The sequence below is a fragment of the Mytilus californianus genome, unplaced genomic scaffold (assembly GCF_021869535.1).
Source record: "Mytilus californianus isolate M0D057914Y unplaced genomic scaffold, xbMytCali1.0.p SCAF_15, whole genome shotgun sequence".
NCBI classification, from domain to species: Eukaryota; Metazoa; Mollusca; class Bivalvia; order Mytilida; family Mytilidae; genus Mytilus; species Mytilus californianus.
The window spans coordinates 31,406,987-31,426,809 of NW_026262637.1; the positions used below are offsets into that span (position 1 = coordinate 31,406,987).

Consider the following 19,823-nt stretch of genomic DNA (forward strand, 5'->3'; position numbering starts at 1 on the left):
TCCAGTTTTAAAAAGAATAAAATTACATTGACGGACAAATATTGCAAATCAAATAATTTTGATAAAAAACTAATTAGTTAAACAATATAGTAAAGACAATTTATGACAGAGCAGTTCACTAGTACACGTCTACAATGTCCAAATAAAGAACAATACTCTTTTAATCGTTCAAAAAAATTATACGCATTTTTCACAAATTCAGCGCTATCACATTATGCATATTATTAAAGACCGGACGGTTACATATAGTTGCTTAAATCCACTTCATTTTTACTCTGATGGATAGTCGTCTCGTTGGAAATCATACCACATCCCACATCTAATTTTTATGATAATCGAACTGAATATGTATCGTAAGAGAAAGTGTCAGACAATAATCCTTCCGTTACAGTTATAGTTCCCAGAAGTCACGTCATTATAAATAACAATAAAACAACTAAGAATAACGAGGTATCGAATTTATGAATAAATAATTCGGATGATGCACATGATAAAGTTTAAAGATAACGCTTCAGAATTCCGAATGATATTTCCGTAAAATATTAATTAAAATTGACGTGTATCGTCATGGAACAAAATATAATGTCAAAACAAGCATAAAAACTAAATTAAATGAGTCTAAAACATGACAAATGGTTGTTACTAAGGAAAAGTTAAAACAAGACAATTGTCTTTCGGCCAACATTTTGAATGTATGAAAAGAAAATGAATGGCAAAATAAGTACGGTAACTTTTAAAATTGAGGACGTATATGTCAATAAAACTTCTGATGAGGCATCAAGTCAAAACTCTGAAGATAAAGACGAGGAGTGTAAAAAAGTCATATATCCAGAAGAAATTTCATCAGACTTTGATACAGATTTGGATATAATCCCTCCAGAAAAAGGTAATATATAATATTAGTAGTCTCTGTCTGTAAGGAATTAACATAGTCTTAAATTATTCAATTGAAACAGGCATTCTTAAATATAAGTATTGTTATGTCGCCCATTTAATGTTCATCGACTGACAGTTGAAAATTCTGTTATTCAATTTATAATTTTTAATAAAACCACACAGTCTTATACACATAAATAAAAATGCTTCAAATAGTAAAATAGGCAGAAGCAACCTAGGGACAATAAAAAGGCATTACACGAAATAGAGAGTAACCTGGCCAGAAAAAAAAGACGGACCACAATAAAAATTGTTTATAAAAGTTATAATTTTGAAACTTGAATGCCCAATTGATCTTGTTTCTTAAATACGACAAAAATTACTGGTTGTATGCTTTTAGTGTTTTCTAATTGTTTCCCCATTTTTTATTTTAAAGGTTTCGACTAGTTCCTAAAAAATCGCGATCACTATTGACCTACATGTAATATTCACAAAATCAATTTGGCTCGCCTCAAAATGTTATGAAATATAAACAAATTAGTCATGTTAAATGTTCACTGTTTTTCTTTTCAAAAGTAGAAGGCATAAATAACTATACACTCATCTCACGTTTGAACTGTCAAAAGCAACTATTATTGCAGTACCATTTATTAACTAATTTTCTGAAAAACGACTACATCAAAAGTGAAATTAGTTGTGTTGAAATATGCGGTCTTAATATCAACTCAGAATAACAGATGAATATAAACTGAACCGACAATAATTGACTGCAAGTGAATTGTCTGAACAGTACTGCATTTACTTCAATGGATGAGTTTAAAAATTCACTGTAAGACTGAAAATGACTAAATGATTTATTGTTCAGTCTTTTTAGAGCTGTTCAGATCAAAATGACCCTAACAGACCAAAATTGGTTTACTAGTGAAAGTGAATAGGAAAATAAATTTATACAGAACACTGCTCTTGTTTCCTAATTCAATTTTTGAAATGCTTGAATGTATGGTTCGTATGAAAATAAGGAGATTTGGTATGATTGCAAATGCGATAACTATCCACCAGAACATTATCATATACTTTACATCCTATTACCGGTACTGCAGATAACATCACACCCTATTACCGGTACTGCAGATACAACATGTTACACAGATCAAAATCTGTTGTTCATGATTGCAAAATCCATTGTGTTGAAATGGCAATCGGAACGACAGAAAAATATCTGCTGTACATGAAAGCAAAAATAATTGGTTTGAAATTCAGGAATACTGATTCGTAATAATAACCGGTAAAAGGATGTGAATATTGTGACTGCAAGTTTAAATGCCTTTTTGTGGCATGTGTCTCATCGTCATTTGACAGTAACTAACCGAGAAATTAAAAATTCCCAAACACTGTAAAATTATAAGTATGATAAAATAGTTTGATTTCTTTCATTTTATTCTGATAATATTCAGACACTATTTAATTCAAAACCTTATTGAATATCAGAATGTCAAAAATGAACAAATAGATTTAATGAAAGAAAAAAATAATTGAGGAGAATAGAAAACATAAACATATTGATATTTTTGTTCGAAAATTGTATTTCTTTAAATTTGACATATTCCGCATATTACCTTCAAACAAAATAAACGAAACTAATAGGTTTAGCTAGCTATAAAACCAGGTTTAATCCACCATTTTCTACATAAGGAAATGCCTGTACCAAGTCAGGGAATATGACAGTTGTTTTCCATTTGTTTGATATGTTTGAGCTTTTGATTTTGCCAATTGTTAAGGGACTTTCCGTTTTGAATTTTCCTTGGAGTTCGGTATTTTTGTTGTTTTACTTTTTACATGCGAACATTACTTCAAGAGAGAAAATTCCTAACACAATTAATATTAAATAAATCAATTTCAATTGCATATATAATTTTAGAACAGAAAACAAATGCAGAAACTTGTATTCATATATACAAAACGTCTTGTTCCAATCTTGGAAATTATCCACCGCAGCAGAAGATAATCGATACCTTGGATAAACCAATGATGTCTTTATCTTCACGATCATTAGGACCAACATCAATTAGACCACTTTGTTTGGCTTTAACTGTAAGTAAAATTTTATTTTCACCTAGTGTCAACTCATCCTAAGCTTTCAATGAAAATTGTATCCTTTTTTTAATATAGTCCAAGACTTGGTCTCCAATTCAAATATAAAGTCAAATTTCATTCCAGAATGAGCAATGCGAAGAACGTAGATACAACCGTGTTATAACCTCTGCTTGTGAACTATCATTCCCTGATTATATCATCCGAACAGTGATGATTGTGGTTCCTTATCGGTTTGATATAAATGAATATCTTTCACTAAATAAAAATTCCATAATACAAAGTTGACCTTAGATGGTTGATTTTCTGTAAAGGCATTTCTGGATGTAATGCTCTCCAACATTTTATAATTACCGCTTTTCAAAATTTTGACTCAAGCATGATTAATACAGTTTTTTAAGACGTCTTGTGCATGCGCACTGAAATAATGGCATACGTCTTTTAGTGGGTGTGTGACATCCAAGATTCAGTGGTAACAACCCATGCCATTATTGAAAAACTTATCACTGGATGGATGCCTCATACACGAAACAATGACTTCTTGACGGATGACAAACACGACAAAATTGTAATAAATCATAATCAAATTCAAATGGACAAGGTTAGTACAATAGAAGTGCACATATTTTTTTACACAAACTCTTGAAAAGGTTTTTATGCAATCATAGTATGTAATAAAATAATTGTAAATCAAATGATTATGCAAAAATAAACATTGACATACATATTTTTTCTTCAAATTCACATCTGGACCAATAATTATTTCTTAGACATATTCTTCATTGCACGTCCATTTCAATATCGTCTGTATGGTTTTTCCTGTTTTTAGTTTTGTTTTTATTTTCTTCAGTTTTTACTCGCCGCGAAATAGCCTTTTTGTGTTGATGCGACGTAAAGCAATAACCAATCAATCAATCTTCATTTGTTTTATAATATATTTTGCTAGGAAAAACATTGGATATGGAAAATCATCAAACCAAACCAGTGGAATAATCATTAACGCAACTAAGTTTTCTGTCAGAATTCAATTTATCGAATACTCTTAATCCCATTCGGATTTAATTAAGTCAATCAATCTCGTATGTAGCGATTTGTTAAATATGATATAAAGTTCAAATAACTAATTTTTTAGGAAAACTTGAAGGTAGAAACACTTAACTTGGATGGAGTTGACCTTCAAGAGGAAGGATGCAAATATGTTTCCGAAATGTTATTGGAAAATTCTTCCATTTGTAGACTTGTAAGTTATTTATATAAAAAATATAACCAAAATAAAAGCAAATAAAAAAACTGTAACAGACACCTCACTGATAAAATCCAGAATTCGGACAGCTGTGACCATGTTAATGTTATCATCTCCTGTTTCTAGATTAAGCTACATTGGTTGTCTTTGATTACAAATTAAGATATAGCACCGCTTACTTTAATTTCAAATTGATTTTGACATTAAAGTCATATGAAACGAGGTTCTGATGATTATAATGTTCAAGACATTTTTGAACCAATTCATGCACATATTCTAAAGTAAGTCCTATGTGAACGTTAATATCATTTATTATGAATCCTTCACGTGTTATCGATAAAAAAAAATCATGCGGTGAGTTGGTTTATCAAATCCATGGCTGCTAATTAACATTAGGATTTTGAGGCCGAAGTATAACGATCAAAACACTGATAAACACAGAAAGATGAGCACGTGTATAACAAGATTTTTTTCGATGATAGAGCAATATTTATTTGTTGTTTTTTTATATTTTCCATGCGTTTGTATTTGTTGATTAAACTTTGTCATAACAGTTATTAAATTATTTGCAGTATTTTCTTTCAGAATATATTTGCTTTCTTTCCACGTTTCTTAACTTTTTCTCCCATCACGGGTTTACCTTCGCTCTTGAACAGTGCGAGGTAGAACAATAGATTTTCTAACGTGAGGTGTCATGTTACTGTCCCTTCAATAATGAGCGAAACCCATACCGAGTAGTTAGCCATAGCATGACATAATGTGAAATAATTCAAACGAGAAAACTAACTGATTTACCCTAAAACAATAGACGACAGCAAAAATGGCAGACATGAACCAGCTACAACCACTGAATTGCAGGCTCCTGACTTGGGATAGACACATACAGAATTTAGTTGGGATTAACATGTTTGTGCGCACTCAACCCTGTCCCTAATATGTATGCATTCTATATTTTTAGAATAAAGTGATATAACAAGTTTAATTTCAAAAACGATGGAACTTCAGTTGTTATTTTTTTCAGAATATTTCAAAAAATGGACTTGGTCCTATTGCAGCAAAATATTTATCGATTGCTATAATGCAATCACGATTTCTCCAACAACTCAATTTATCAGGTAAGAACAACGATTCATCAACAAATGATTTTTTAACTTTTGTTTTTTTATTTGTTAGTGTTGGCTAATGCCGATAGTGAATTAGCCGCATCAGAAGCTAAATGACTATGAGTAATTACATTTTATGTTGCACAAACTAGAATAACGTTCAATCATTGGTTAAATTTTCGGAAATTGGGACGTTGTTATCCTGTCACAAAGTTTTGGTGTATTACACAGATTGCTTCAGATTGTTGAATTGCATGTTCGTGAAATTGTGTATTTCTGAAAGTATTAGGGTAACCCTTACTTCTGACCTTGATGTCCACTTTTGATAAGAATAAAAATTCCTAAACTTGAAATTTAGAAATTTTGATAAAATATTGTTAGCAATATTTCTACTACAGATAAAGGTGATATTATCGTAAAATTGACCTCTGTTACACCTGAGCAATTTTGATCGTCTGATATTTTTCTTAATCATTTGTTTCAAGATAATTGAGCGTTCCTGATGAAGGTAAATTAAGAAACGGGCTTCGGACACACGAAATTTATAAAGTGTTATTTTCATTCATTTAAGTCAACCGCACTTAATATCATTTAAAAAAGCCATAAAGTCGAAAAACAAGTCACATACAAACAAAAAGACAAAAAGATGAAGTTAATAGCATTTAAAAAGCAACACCTTGGCCAAAAGAAAAATCAAACAACAGTCCATGACACATTACTAAGATAGCTAAAGAACAACTGATACCCCTAAACGGGAGATAAATCATGTGCTTGGAAAATATTCTGCTTTACTAGTGGTACCTGTCATGTTTTTCGTTGCAAGTTAAAAGTTATAAGTCTTTTTCACTAACCAAACAATGGACAGAATTTAAATTACGACAAACTAAACATTAATGTGGTCGTCATCTGTTTTACACTAACGGGTCAACAGATGACGTCCACAAAATAGCGGGGTCAACTGAAGACGTCCAAAAACATTCTCATTAGTGGCATACGATACAGTTTTGATCCCACTGTGATTTTTTTACGAAAATAAGCATACAAGCTATTTTTTTGGACATTTCTATTCTTTGGATAGACATACCTAACTTTTTGTTTCAAAAGAAAAACACAAGCGAATTTTTGTAACAACATTTGGAAAATCTTCTTTAAATAAGTATTCTTTAAATTTGTATAATAAATCTTTGGTTATAATAAATTTTATCAAAGTTTCGTGATTTTAGAAAAAAAAGACATTTTTTGCTGTATATTTATCTTATTTAAAAAAAAAATCATCGGTGACTTTTTCATAAGAATTGGTATAAATAATCTTCATACGTAATCAAACCTAATGTCATTTTAAAACAGAGGGGTCTATGAACTCGTTTTCAAGTTAAATCAGTTTGAATGATGAAAATCAGTCGAAAAATACATCTTTTCCAGATATGTCACAGTTTGACGTCGCGAAAAATATCATTTTACGTTAGCAACGTCATTACCTCCCCTGTAACTGTATCGTATGCCCTTAAGACTCCTCTTATCAGTAGCTACCTTGCATTCTTTCTTTATAATACGGTTTTAACAAGTAAAAAGTTAAATCACAAAAATACTGAACTCCGAGGAAAATTCAAAACGGAAAGTCCCTAATCAAATGGCAAAATCAAAAGCACAAACACATCAAACGAATGGACAACAACTGTCATATTCCTGACTTGGTACAGGCATTTTCTTATATAGAAAATGGTTGATTGAACCTGATTTTATAGCGCCAAACCTCTCACTTGTATGACAGTCGCATCAAATTCCATTATATTGACAACGATGCTTGAATAAAACGAACAGACATAATAGGTAAAAACGTCAAAATATGGGTTCAGCAGTCAACACCGTGTCACAATCTTAATCACAACAAAAACAAACAAATATTTAACAAAGAAGCACAAAAAAGCATGTATCACATTTAACAACCTCATTCATTGCTTACTTATTTTTGTATTTCATTTATGTATGCCAAATCAACCCATAAAGGATCGAGGGATTTTAAGCCCTGGGACCGAATCGTAATTTTAACATGAACTCTGGCGTAGAATCGCGTGTTTGAATGTAAACTGGTAAACGTCACACAGGTAGAGATATAAAATAATTTTGTCGTTCAAAGTATGCAAAAATTACAATAGAACAATAACACAATGGCGGGATGTTTAAAGTACAGAGACACGTCATATGTATCAAAGAAACATAAAAAGTTACACGGACAAAGCACACAAGTAAAAATGAAAAATAATACAAACAACACAATGACGGGGTGCATAACCGTATTACTGTAATATATAACATTATCAAACATTTGTTTTACATGTATAACAAGGTTTAGAATTATCGCCTTATGTAGAGTATAATGATTATATTCAATGATTATTATATTGATTTTCATTTTTGATATTTTGTAGAAAATAAGTTTGACTTTGAGGCGGCTCTTAGTTTATCAAGAGCAATTGCAGTAAGTGAATATATTATAGGAACTCTCAGCTAAATAATTCTGAATATCAATTAGTTCATTCATGTACATTCAATACTATTATATATGCAGATAATCATTTAAGCAAAACGTAAACTTATAAGAATCAGCACTAGTGAAAACAATACTTTTATTCATCAGTTTAACTGAAGAAAAAAAAACACTCCCAAAATCTAAAAAAACATACTAGGGACCTCTACCACTGTTTACATTTCGTATAACCTGTGCATTGTGTTGTATTAGAAGGTTTGACAGGCCATACCGACTCTCCCATAATAATAATTGAAAGAATGTTTTACTTAATTGCCAAGTATATGGACTTCCATTAAGTATTATTCCTTTATATATGTATTATTTTTCTAAAAGGCACTAGACAATTTTTTTAAAGCATTTTATTCACTTATTCATGAAGCAAAAATTGTATAAACAAGTAGTTTCTATTCCTTTGCATGGGCCTTTTCCAAAAGAGTTTAGATAAGCATTAAATGGTTATTAAAATTTTAGAATATCTAAAACATAAAACACAACAATTACATAAGCTTACAGAGTATAAAAACAAACAGGCACAAACAAAAATCTACTTTTTTTCAAATTGGCATACGTATTTCTTTTAGAAATAAGAACAGAAGGATACATTTTCATTAAAAAAGCAGAATGACCAATAGATGAATTTTTTATAGAGAATATTTCAAACATCACGGGACGTCTATCATAGATAAGAAAAAAATATACGTAGAATAAATATACTTAGTCAGCAATTAAAAAAAATCATATTAAGCCTTTGATGGGTTTCCATTTCAACTACAGAAAATTACAATGTCGGCAGCGCGAACTTCAGTCAACCAGATATTTGCTCTAAAAGGGCGTGGGTATCGGGAGACAGTACATGACTAAGCAAAGGTTATTTCACCACCTCTAAAGAGGCTTTTCATATTGTAAATGAAAAAAAGAGGTTTTTATTTTAAACATTCAGTTTTCTTTTAACGAATATTTATTTACCAATTATTGGTATTATTAACAATTATTTTAATAACCCAAGTGCTGACTGGGGTGTATAAATAAAACCTTGAATCTCCATTCCGACAGTAAAACCCATGCTAGTAGGGTGTCCGTTTGTAGCTGTGTGGGAATTATAAATACGCAGCCACGTCCTGTCAAAATGAGATAATATAATCCCATGCACTGAAAGGTTCAAAAATGAGATAATTTAATCCCATGCACTGGAAGGTAGGGTGCCACCTTTCTTCTTCTTCTTCTTTCCTCTATATCTTCCTCCAATAGTTGGAGTACACCAACCTTACTGAATTAAGGTTGGTTAATCCTTATACAAATTATTAAGTGAATACCTAACTATTTAAAAATAACATTATGTACAGTTAAATCCCTGCAAAGATAATAATAATAACTTCTTTGTACATTAAAAATGGGTCACAGTTTAAAAGTTATTAATAAAATTTGAAAAAAAAAAAGTTTTGAATATTATTTACAGGGCATGCATTATAGTAAAAAATCTTTACATTCACTAAACAATGTTACTTAAAGGTAATAAATAACGAGTTTTCAGCTTCCTGCCTGCTACATGCTGGAGCTACTACATCTGTCTATGAGCACTACTAGGCGATATAAAATCAATAAAATCATGCATATAAGCTTATATGTCCTAAGCGATCTAATTATGCATAGCCATTATCTATCTGTTATATAGATATATGTGAAGCTACTGGGTATTAAAGCTAACGGTAAACATGTACATTTATTCCAACTATAGGTAAAGCGCGGCACAACCACACTGACCATTTATTCTAATATTTCATGGATTTTCTCAGCATTTAATTTTACGTAAAGGATTGATAGGTTTAGCGCGGAACACCCACACTGACCTAGTTGTCCTGTCCAAAAACCTTTATGATGACTTTAGATTAAAGATAAACGTTGTTTCAGTTTTTCATTTTACGGGCGAAACAGCCATATTAACCTAATGAAGATTTAAACATTTAGATTTTCGCAGCATTTAGTTCTGTGTAAAAGATTGATGTTAGGTTTAGCGCGGAACACCCACTTTTCCAGCATTCCCTAAAATGGCCCCTTTTCTAGCTTAAATTTCAAATTACGATTTGTTGACTAGTATCACAATGAATCATAGCTAATACAGTGACTAGATAGGAAATAAGCCTTTTGTTGAAAATTTACGTACCTGCGTTTTATTCATAACGTTACAAATAGTACTCATTTTGATGTTCCTCGAAAAAATCAATGAAAATGGGTAAATTTCCATTGATTATTGGACAGGAAACATAGAGCGCATACTTTGACAAAAAAGATCTTTTAAAACAATGTTTGCAAAGACATTATACATGTCTTACTTAAATATTTAGTTTGTCGACGCTTGCAGTTTTTGTTTTCTGGTCCTAAATTTGAAATCCGGCCGATTTTGTCAAATTTCGCCAAAATCTCTTATCTTGACATATTTGGGATGTAAAAATCAACGGTTTAGAATGTAACATTGACACAAATAGTTCTATTTAACTTTCGCACATGTCTTTAAGTCAACTTTAAGAAGAAACTTTACTGCTGGTGGATTATTCCCCGAGGGCATCATTAACTTGGTAGCTTTATGCATGATGAAAACAAATTTTTGTGATTTAACTTTTTACTACAACCAAGTCGATGTCAAGTTTCTTCCTAGAAGAAACTTTACTGCAGGTACGTAAATTTTCAACAAAAGGCTTATTTTTTGTGATTTAACTTCTTAAAACATTTTTTATCTTGTAACATTGAACTTTATAATCGGGGCCAAATATGGCCCTTACCGAACTTACTCCTTTCCGCCCCTATCCAACATACCCTCATTTTCCAGTGGCACTTAACACTTTGCAGTACCATCCTTTTTTCTACTTATTATAAAAATAAGAAGATGTGGTATGATTGCCAATGAGACAACTCTCCACAAGAGATCAAATGACACAGAAATTAACAACTATAGGTCACCATAGGTCTTCACCAATGAGCAAAGCCATTACTGCATAGTTAGCTATAAAAGGCCCCGAAATGACAAATGTAAAACAATTCAAACGAGAAAACTGATGGCCTAATTTATGTACAAAATAAAAAATAAAAAACAAATACTTATTGTTTATTTGATCTCGTCCTGATTATGCATAAAATATTTGTCATTTGACGTCAAGCAAACAATATTCAATCAGTCAATGGAAAAAATGTTGATGTTAAAACTCGATTTACTTGTATTAATTTCAGAAGAATGATAGAATCTGTAACATCGATTTAAGTAAGAATGGATTTTGTTCAAGAAGTGGAAACGTTATAGGTTCAGCAATAGGTAAATCATTGTATAAACATTATGATCACTACATTGCGTTGAGGATCAACCACGTATGCCACTGTTTATTTATAATTTTTCATCATTATTATCGTTTACTGTAATTGTTGCAAATTAAAATTTTATACGAGAATATAACTAAAGTCGGTCTTATACTCTATTTACCAGATACATCCAAATAGTTCGTTTCGTGTTTAACATATATTGGTTTATAATCAGAAAATAAACATGAAATTTCATAAAGTTGGATTGGTAAATAAATTGATAGCAATCATACTCAGTAAATATTCCTTTCCAATTATAAACTTACGAATCCTAATGATGTCCCACTATCTAATATTTTGTTGGTAAATTTCAGACATATGGATAGGTCATAGAAACCAATAATTTTGAAAATGTCTTCTTACAAGAGGCAGTTGTGTTGGTTAGTATCTTACGAAAAAGCTGAATAAGATGTAGATTTATCTTTTGTTTTTTCTAGCTGAGAATAAAAAGCTCGAAAAACTTAATCTGAGCTGGAATGAGATAAGAGGTAAAGGTGCCGTAGCAGTTTTTAAAGGAATTATGGTAAGCATTTTCTTTGAACATCTGTATCCAAAGCTAATGAAAAGCAATAAATGAAGCATGCTTTTTAATTATTTCAAAGCTGAGAAAGGGAACACATGTATTATATTCTATATTGATTTTGTATACCAATTACGTCTTGTTTCGATTGTGACCTTTATAAACGGACAAGAGCTAGGGTTACAGTAAGAAGATAAGTGCATAGCAGGTAATGTTTACACACTCGACTCCCAGTTTTATCCTCATTCTGGGCAATCCGATTTTTCCATATTGGTACTTGTGTTGATAATTTATTCATTGACTCGAACGAATTATGTGTACTGTGTTTCACCTGAACCTCATTCTGATAATCATACTTTTGATTAAACGGTTAAATTATTTCAGATAATTGTAGAAATGTACAGTATAAGTCAATTATGCCAAAAATATTGACAGTAGAAATTTAAAAAACTATATATTTGCCCTGTAGATTTGTTAAAAGTAAAACAAGCGCAGTATTAATTTTTGTAACATTGAATTTAAAGGTGAGAGTTAAGTTAAGTATATGCATTGTTTACAAATTGTTTGCAAAGACGTTTAACTTACATTCTAAAAAGCTATAACTTTACTGTGCTGCGTTGCGCAATCGCAGTCGACGTTTATTAAAAACCTTGTACAAGTATTGCATCATAAAATAATGTGTTGGCAGCGTTGCTAGCGACAATAGGGCTTTAGTGATCGCAAATATCTGTTTTCCTGTTCCACTACCCGTCATTATCAAACATTCATTTGCGTCCGAAAATTCCACAATTCTGTAATAATGCCTCTAACACAGTATAGTTACTTCAAAACTCCAATCTAAAACTGTAACAGTAAGCGGAAGATTGCAATCTGTAGTCACACCATGCACTTATTTTTCATTTTTAATATTCTGTGTTGTAGATTGTGCTTATATAAGACATTTTGTTTTTTGTTTGTTTGTGGGTTCCTATCTCATTGACGTATATCCCACACTTCCTTGTTTCTTATTTGATAAACTACAAAAAATGTAATTGAAATTATAAAGAATTTCTCCTGCATTTAATTACATTGTAGGTAAATACATGCTTGAAATCAATTGATTTATCTTGGAATGGACTAGGATACGAAGGCACTTTATCGCTGTGTGAAGCATTGAAAAGAAACAGAACTCTGCAGACCATTGACATTTCAAACAATAGAATTAACTGGAAAGCAGCTGAGATCCTTAGTAGGGCACTCTCAAAAAACACCACATTACAGGTTTTAAATGTACGAAGTTTTATTAACATGAACTTGGTTTATAGTTTCGTATCATAAGTTTACTAATGACCTTACTGTTTGAAACATGCGTAAAATCAAGCAGGCAATGTTACAGCCATATTTATGACATCCGATCACCTGCTGTAAACCTTTGGATACATAAAGACTCAGAAATCATTGAAACGCCTCGATAGTTTCTTAGTAAAATACTCGCCTCGAGTGCGGGAGTCCTTGGATAAGATGCTCGACTGGATACAACCGCTGACTTTAAAATTGATGTATGCAGCTGATCTGATAAACCTTCGACATTTTTTAGTAAGAGCAAAGACTTGTCGACTCAGAGATAGAATATGTGTTTGAGTAGGTTCAAATGCCTTCCTGCTGAATATTACTTTTTTAGCTAACATGTTTAAAATTCGCCTCATATGCCGTTCTGGTACAAAGCTGGGTATATTCATAGAATAATAACATGTTACCATCCTGCATATGTAAGTCATATTTGCCTCTGGACATGAAAATTATATATATACATTGGCTGACGTCTAAATGCCGCGGGTCTGGATATTCAATTCGAAGATGTGTGTGTGAATGGTATACATAGTATGAATAAATGATTGTAAAATTAAAGTCCAAATGTTTAAAGATGCTACACGTTTGTATTTATTAATTTCATATCTTCAGGGTTTAAATTGAATTTGTTTTCTCTACCATGAAAGTTGTAATTTCCGTTAAGATTTCTTATCTTAACAATTAGAAAATATTCAACGGTGTAACCATAAGAGAGGAAATGCCTACCCAATCTCGGCCTTTTGGTTAATAAATGAGAAAGTTAGCAATTTACTGTCGGTATTGGCTTTAATGATAAAGGTATCAAGAACAATATGTATACAAAATAGAAACTGCATTTTACTTCATTGTAAACATATCTTTTTTTAGATAGGAAACAATCCGTTAACCACAACAGGAGCCATGGACCTTGTCGAAGCAGCAGAAACAAAAACCAGCGCTTTGAAATCACTGGATCTGACGGTAAATTTCACTCTACATCCCAATACTTGCTCATAGTATTTATAACTGGAAAATAAGTTTTTATCTAGTTGAAAAACGTAACAGCGAAATTTTTTGGGTATATTTTTGAACGCAATCCATTTATCCTTCTTCGTCAGCTATAAATCCAGGTTTAACCCACCATTTTCTTAGAAAAATACCTGTACCAAGTCAGAAATATGACAGTTGTTTTTCACTCGTTCCGTTGATTGATAACGTTTGATTTTGTCAGTTTTTATGGACTTGCCCTTTTTGAATTTACCTTGGAGTTCGGTATTTTTATATTTAAAACTTTGTATAGATCTGCAACTTTTACGTTTTCAGAGCTTGTCTTTTTGTACAGTTTTGTGACGAAATGTCGGGAGACAAAGACCGTTACAACTTATGTTGTCTTAAGGTCTTCTGTATTTTTTAAACCTTGCAAGCTTGTTTAAGAATAATGTTTGCAGAGGGGAATTGGTAATATCATACGCCAATTGAGAGTTACTTGACGTCTCAATAAGTCCTTCAACCAACGGATTGACAATAATACGTAATTTTTCCATTATTAGAATTATGGTAGTCTTTGTTAAATATATTTGCAACTTCAGTAGACTTGAAATATGACATACACTTGTCTGATGTTGAACATGTATGCTGACTTTCTGATAACTTTACTGGTTTTATTGTATCATAGTGTGCCCTCTCATATACATATTCATATTCGGTGGTCTCATGGTAAATGCTTGCCGGAGGCGTGTGATTTTGTGGGCTACTTAACGGGTATATGTAATCACGGACACAATTTAGTTTAATTGGATTTAGCAATCACATAGTTCATGAGAAAATTGTTTTTCCTCTCCCTCCTATACGAAAGAAGAGGGGCTTTATGTTTTTTTGGTGTGTGCGTCCGTCCGTTTGTCTGTTTATCCGTCCGGTTTTAGGTTAAAGTTTTTTGGTTTCTGGTCACATCAACTTGAAACTTGGTAAACATGTTCATTATGATGCAAATGTTTAAAATCATATGTCAAAATTCTTGTTTTGACTCTGATTTCATGACACTTAACTTGAAAATGACGGTATGCACGATATTGAGTCTCAATCACGATCACGACGCAATTAGACGTTTTCCACCGATAATCGAGTACATTTTTTTTGTCTTCTTTTTTTGGACAGCAAAGTTATTTGTGTTCGATGTTGATAATTTGATAATTTTAAGGTTGTGAGTAAGATAAAAGGGTGTGATATGAAAACAATAAACATTAATTTCCAGTTAAGTTCCGAAAAGAAGGAAGAAGCCCACAATTTTGATTTAATTAAAGCAACAAGTTTTTGGTTACAAGTGAATAGATTCAGACTTTAATAAATCCGATTGAATTATCAACACTTCACATATTCAAATAACTGGTATATTTATGTGATAGTGTGAAATCAATACATTTTCAAGTTAAAGTTTTTGGTTAAGGTAGTTTACCGTGAATTCACTTTAACTTAATGCTTGTATGTTGATTGTGATGTTAACTATTAAAAATACATACCAAATTAGGGTTTTGACTCAACCCAATTTCACGATTCACTGAACATTCTTGGTTGATACTAATGATACTAAATTTACTTTCCTCAAGTAGAACATCCTGCAATCACATATATGGGTCAGTATGAGCAATTTATTTCATGAAGGCGGTAATGGTAGCCTTTTCTTTAATGCCATTACCCATATCATACACTTAGATGTGTATGATGGATCGTTTCAAAGCTGAGACGTTTTCGATTATGTAGTTAAATTTTCGGGGATAAAGTGAGATTCATTTTTGCCGTAATTTTGCTTACCCCGTAAAGCCTTTTGTAATGCGGCTTCTTGAGGCAACAATTCTTATTTTCACACAAAAATTTCTCTGTAAATTCAGTTTTTTTGCATACATTAAATAACCCAACAGTTTATACACCTTTATTCTATGGTCCGGTTCTCTTCTCTTCAAATCAGCGCACATGGTTAATCTCAGTCACTTGTTTAAAGATGCAATATTCGAGTACATCAATGTCAGCTGCATTAGGGATATTGATCCATCTGTAAAACGCCATACCAGATCCGGTTAAATTTATACAGGAATAACTAATTAGAATTTTTATATATAGTTAGATATTAGATTGTTTGAAGATGCATCGTTATTCAATTCAGGATGTTCCTGTATTGAGTGAAACGACTCTTCTTGCATTTGTGATAAATAGACAACGACCCTTTCAGTTTTTACATGGAGATGTAGTCCATACACCAGACGTCCTTGGACAAAGATTTGGTATGTTACTGACATTTGAAAAGAGAAAAAAATCTAACATAAGATTCTGAAATATATTCAATTTAGACTTGTTTATATATATATCATGTATATTAGGCAAATACAAAATCTTTATTTTTAAAACAACTTTCATGTATAAACATTGTGTAAGCAGTAGATGATTAATAATTCATGGATAGAATTTTGTACCAAATTCACTTTCTGTTAACAAATCTGAGTAAATATCTATCTTATGAATAATACACGTATAACTGCTATAGATTAATAATCAGAACTTTTGAGTCGTGGATATGTACGTTTTAAAAAAAACACAAAGTTCAGCTGTAAGCATTGTACACCAAATATTGGAAAAAATTATTTCTTACAGTTTTACAAGCAACAGCAATGCAACGATTATTGGCTTATATGAAACGTTTAGGGATACGACCCGTGGAGCTTCTAAGAGGATTTGATAAAAGTGTACAATTTGACATCACAAAGGACGAATTCATTCAGCGATTAAAGGTACATTTTATAATGAAGGTTTCCTGAATTCCAAATGAAAAGAAACAATGTAAACTTGATATGTTTTCGAATATTATACAATTATTAATTTTTGATGAGGTTTATACACCGATTTAACAACCCCAGAGATATGATATTCACAGAAGCCAACGCCCGAGGTTGAATGTCATATCCATTGGGTTGATTAATCATTGTATCAACTGATATCAAAAGTCTACAATTGTTTTTTTATATGACATTTAAATCCATCTTCAATTTTCTAGTATTTGCTCAAGATATATAACTACTCCATTTTTTTAATACTAAAGATATTACTGATTTGACAGTTGCTAACTTTAATGAGTTGAAATATTCAATAAAAGTATTTTCCTTTTACTCAAATACACAATATCCTATCAATAGAATAAATACGCATTTTCTCGCTGATACTGTTCAATGGTTAGCAGGCTTTTACGTGACCAAACGATTATGCCACTTACACCTAGCTTTCAAACTGTATTACAAAGCAGGATTTCGTTCATTACTACATCTTTTTCAAATGCTTGATACATAATTTTATTTAATGTATTATTTTGTTTTACGTTTTTAATCAGATAGTAAATGTTAAAACGTAAACAACTGGTTATGTGAACAAAGATTAACTCATGAGAAGTTTTTGCAAGCCTTTTGTCATTCAGACCATATAAAATACTCTTTATGAGCAACACGACGGGTGCCACATGTGGAGCAGGATCTGCTTGCCCTTCCGGAGGACCTGAGATCACCCCAAGTTTTTGGTGGGGTTCGTGTTGCTCAGTTTTTGGTTTTCTATGTTGTTTTGTTTATTGTTGTTTTTCTGTTTGTCTTTTTCTTTTTTAGCCATGGCGTTGTCAGTTTATTTTCGACTTATGAGTTTGAATGTTCCTTTAGTATCCTTTGCCTCTCTTCTTCTTCTTCTTCTTCTTTGAAATGAAAAAATTCTATTTTACCAAATGCAATAAAGTATATGTTTTTTTTTTAGAAATGTGGTGTACATTTGTTCAAGTTTGAGATGGATGCACTAGCAAATTCTATAGCTATGAATGGAAATATCAATTACAAGTATATATTAGAGCATTACAGCGATTTTAGTTTAAAGTTTCCTTAATATTTGACATACTCTAATTGTACCGAATAAATAAACTGTAAACATATTTTGCAAAGGCATGAGTTGAACATTAACCTCTTGCAATAAGTTAAAATTTTAAGAAGACAGCTCATCGACCAATATGTTATAGAATAAGTCTTCTTTGATTCTCTTTAAAATTTAGAGTTATAGCTTTACTATAGAAAAACCAAACATACTTTAAACTGAGGAATAGGAGAACGGACATGTCAATATATGCAATAAAAAACCATTCAACAGATATACATGTACTGGAAAATTGCCATAAATCAACGTGCTCAGTGGATTAGGCATGTATATATATAATTTCGTTTGACCTCAATGAATGATAACAGAATTATCAAAGTAAAACTGGTTTACTATACAAGATCTTAAATGTGATTAGTTTTTTTTAAATTCATATTGGGAAAAAAAACATAGATAAATTATTTCGACAAATATAAAAATGGCATGACAATAGAATCCTTATATCATAGTTGAAGAGATCAACTAAATGTGTCAGTATTTTACTTCAAATTGTATAGGTATTTTTTATTCTTTTTGCCAGAAGGCTTGTGGATGCTGTAAAGGAAGAAATATATGGTGAAAGAAGATTGAAAATCAAAGAAAGACAAAAAGTAAAAAAAATCAAAGAACAACATAAGCGAATTTTAGATCTAAACCTACCAACAGAAGTTGTATCTACTGATGACGAAGAGCTTATTGTAGTGACTAAACAACAAGGAGGAACACAGATTAAGAAACTACCATCAATAGCTTCTACAAGTTATCACAGTATTTTGTCGTCTGCTAGTAAAATTTCACTATCAAATAAGGAAGATCAAATATCTGGACGAGGGAAAAAAGCAAATGGCATATCTTACAGTGCACCACTTGGTGGAATAGTAGAGCCAGCTAAAAAACGAAAGAAGAAACGACACATAAAGAAACAACCTGTCGTCAAGAGCTGGATGTCCAAGGTTGCAGTTTGATGATGAAAATTTACTTGAAATAGATACTAAAAAGGACGTGGTTACATCCATTTTATCGTAATAAATAGGTGTTAGTTAGCACGTACATCAGTTCTGCTTTTAAAGGAACAAACTTAGATCGTTTAATTAAAAGATTTATAAACACTTTTTTGTAAATCTCATTTTAAAAGTTTCGTAAATATTAAGTATAAACAATTTTACACATTACACACGCCCAGTGATGAGCTTCAAATACAATACTTTGTGTTATAACAACATTAACGGTACCAATTTTACTACACCAGATGTGCATTTGTATTATAAATGGTCATGCGAGTATGTAATGCTGGAACTTCTTTAAAAAAAAACTAACGGGTTAAGTATTGTTAAACGAAACATTTATGACTGGCATAAACTAAAAATGTCTACACTTTTATATTTCTTCGAAGAAAGTCAGGACAATCACAAGACATATTGATATCAGTAAATTATAACCGGCACGAACAAAAATATAATGCTGTCACCTTAGAATATTTAAATAAGAATTTCAATAATATTCAAATCTAATGATTCAAATGTGATATACCAATTTCGTTTTTGTTTTGTTAGTTTGTGACAGAAGATCTTATGCAATTAACTGGAAATGAAATTTAATCAACAACACAAAAACCCAACAAAAATCGTGGGTGATCTCAGGTGCTCCGGAAGGGTAAGCAAAACCTGCTCCACATGCGGCATCCGTTGTATTGCTCATGCATGTACAAACCCGGTGATAAGTCTAATTCGATAGTTCACATTCGAGGAAAAGAGAACGGGATAATGGTAACGACAATTGGAACATTTCCGTCGTCATCTGTGAAACAGATATTCCATAACGGTCAACCAACTCGTGATGGGGTCCGTAAAATTAACGAAGGGATGATGTCAACTT

At 31.6% G+C, this 19,823-nt stretch overlaps 1 protein-coding gene across 1 annotated transcript; it reads left to right on the plus strand.

The window, feature by feature from the left end:
- Nucleotides 1–632: 632 nt before the first annotated feature.
- LOC127726023 (leucine-rich repeat-containing protein 74A-like) lies at nucleotides 633–19,027 on the plus strand. Its single transcript, XM_052233319.1, has 12 exons — nucleotides 633–886; nucleotides 2,795–2,967; nucleotides 4,100–4,207; nucleotides 5,232–5,325; nucleotides 7,743–7,792; nucleotides 11,066–11,147; nucleotides 11,629–11,714; nucleotides 12,786–12,971; nucleotides 16,156–16,294; nucleotides 16,662–16,798; nucleotides 17,799–17,878; nucleotides 18,493–19,027. The coding sequence occupies exons 1-12, from the start codon at nucleotides 691–693 to the stop codon at nucleotides 18,911–18,913; spliced, it is 1,752 nt and encodes a 583-aa protein (XP_052089279.1). The 5' UTR covers nucleotides 633–690; the 3' UTR covers nucleotides 18,914–19,027.
- The last annotated feature ends 796 nt before the right edge of the window (nucleotides 19,028–19,823 follow it).

What these genes read in the sequence shown, in the direction of transcription:
- LOC127726023 (XM_052233319.1), top strand. Translation starts at nt 691, where the DNA reads ATGTATGAAAAGAAAATGAATGGCAAAATAAGTACGGTAACTTTTAAA. An exon ending in GTTTATCAAGAGCAATTGCA is followed by an intron (nt 7,793 to 11,065) that starts GTAAGTGAATAT and finishes TATTAATTTCAG; the next exon opens with AAGAATGATAGAATCTGTAA. An exon ending in CAAAAAACACCACATTACAG is followed by an intron (nt 12,972 to 16,155) that starts GTTTTAAATGTA and finishes GATTGTTTGAAG; the next exon opens with ATGCATCGTTATTCAATTCA.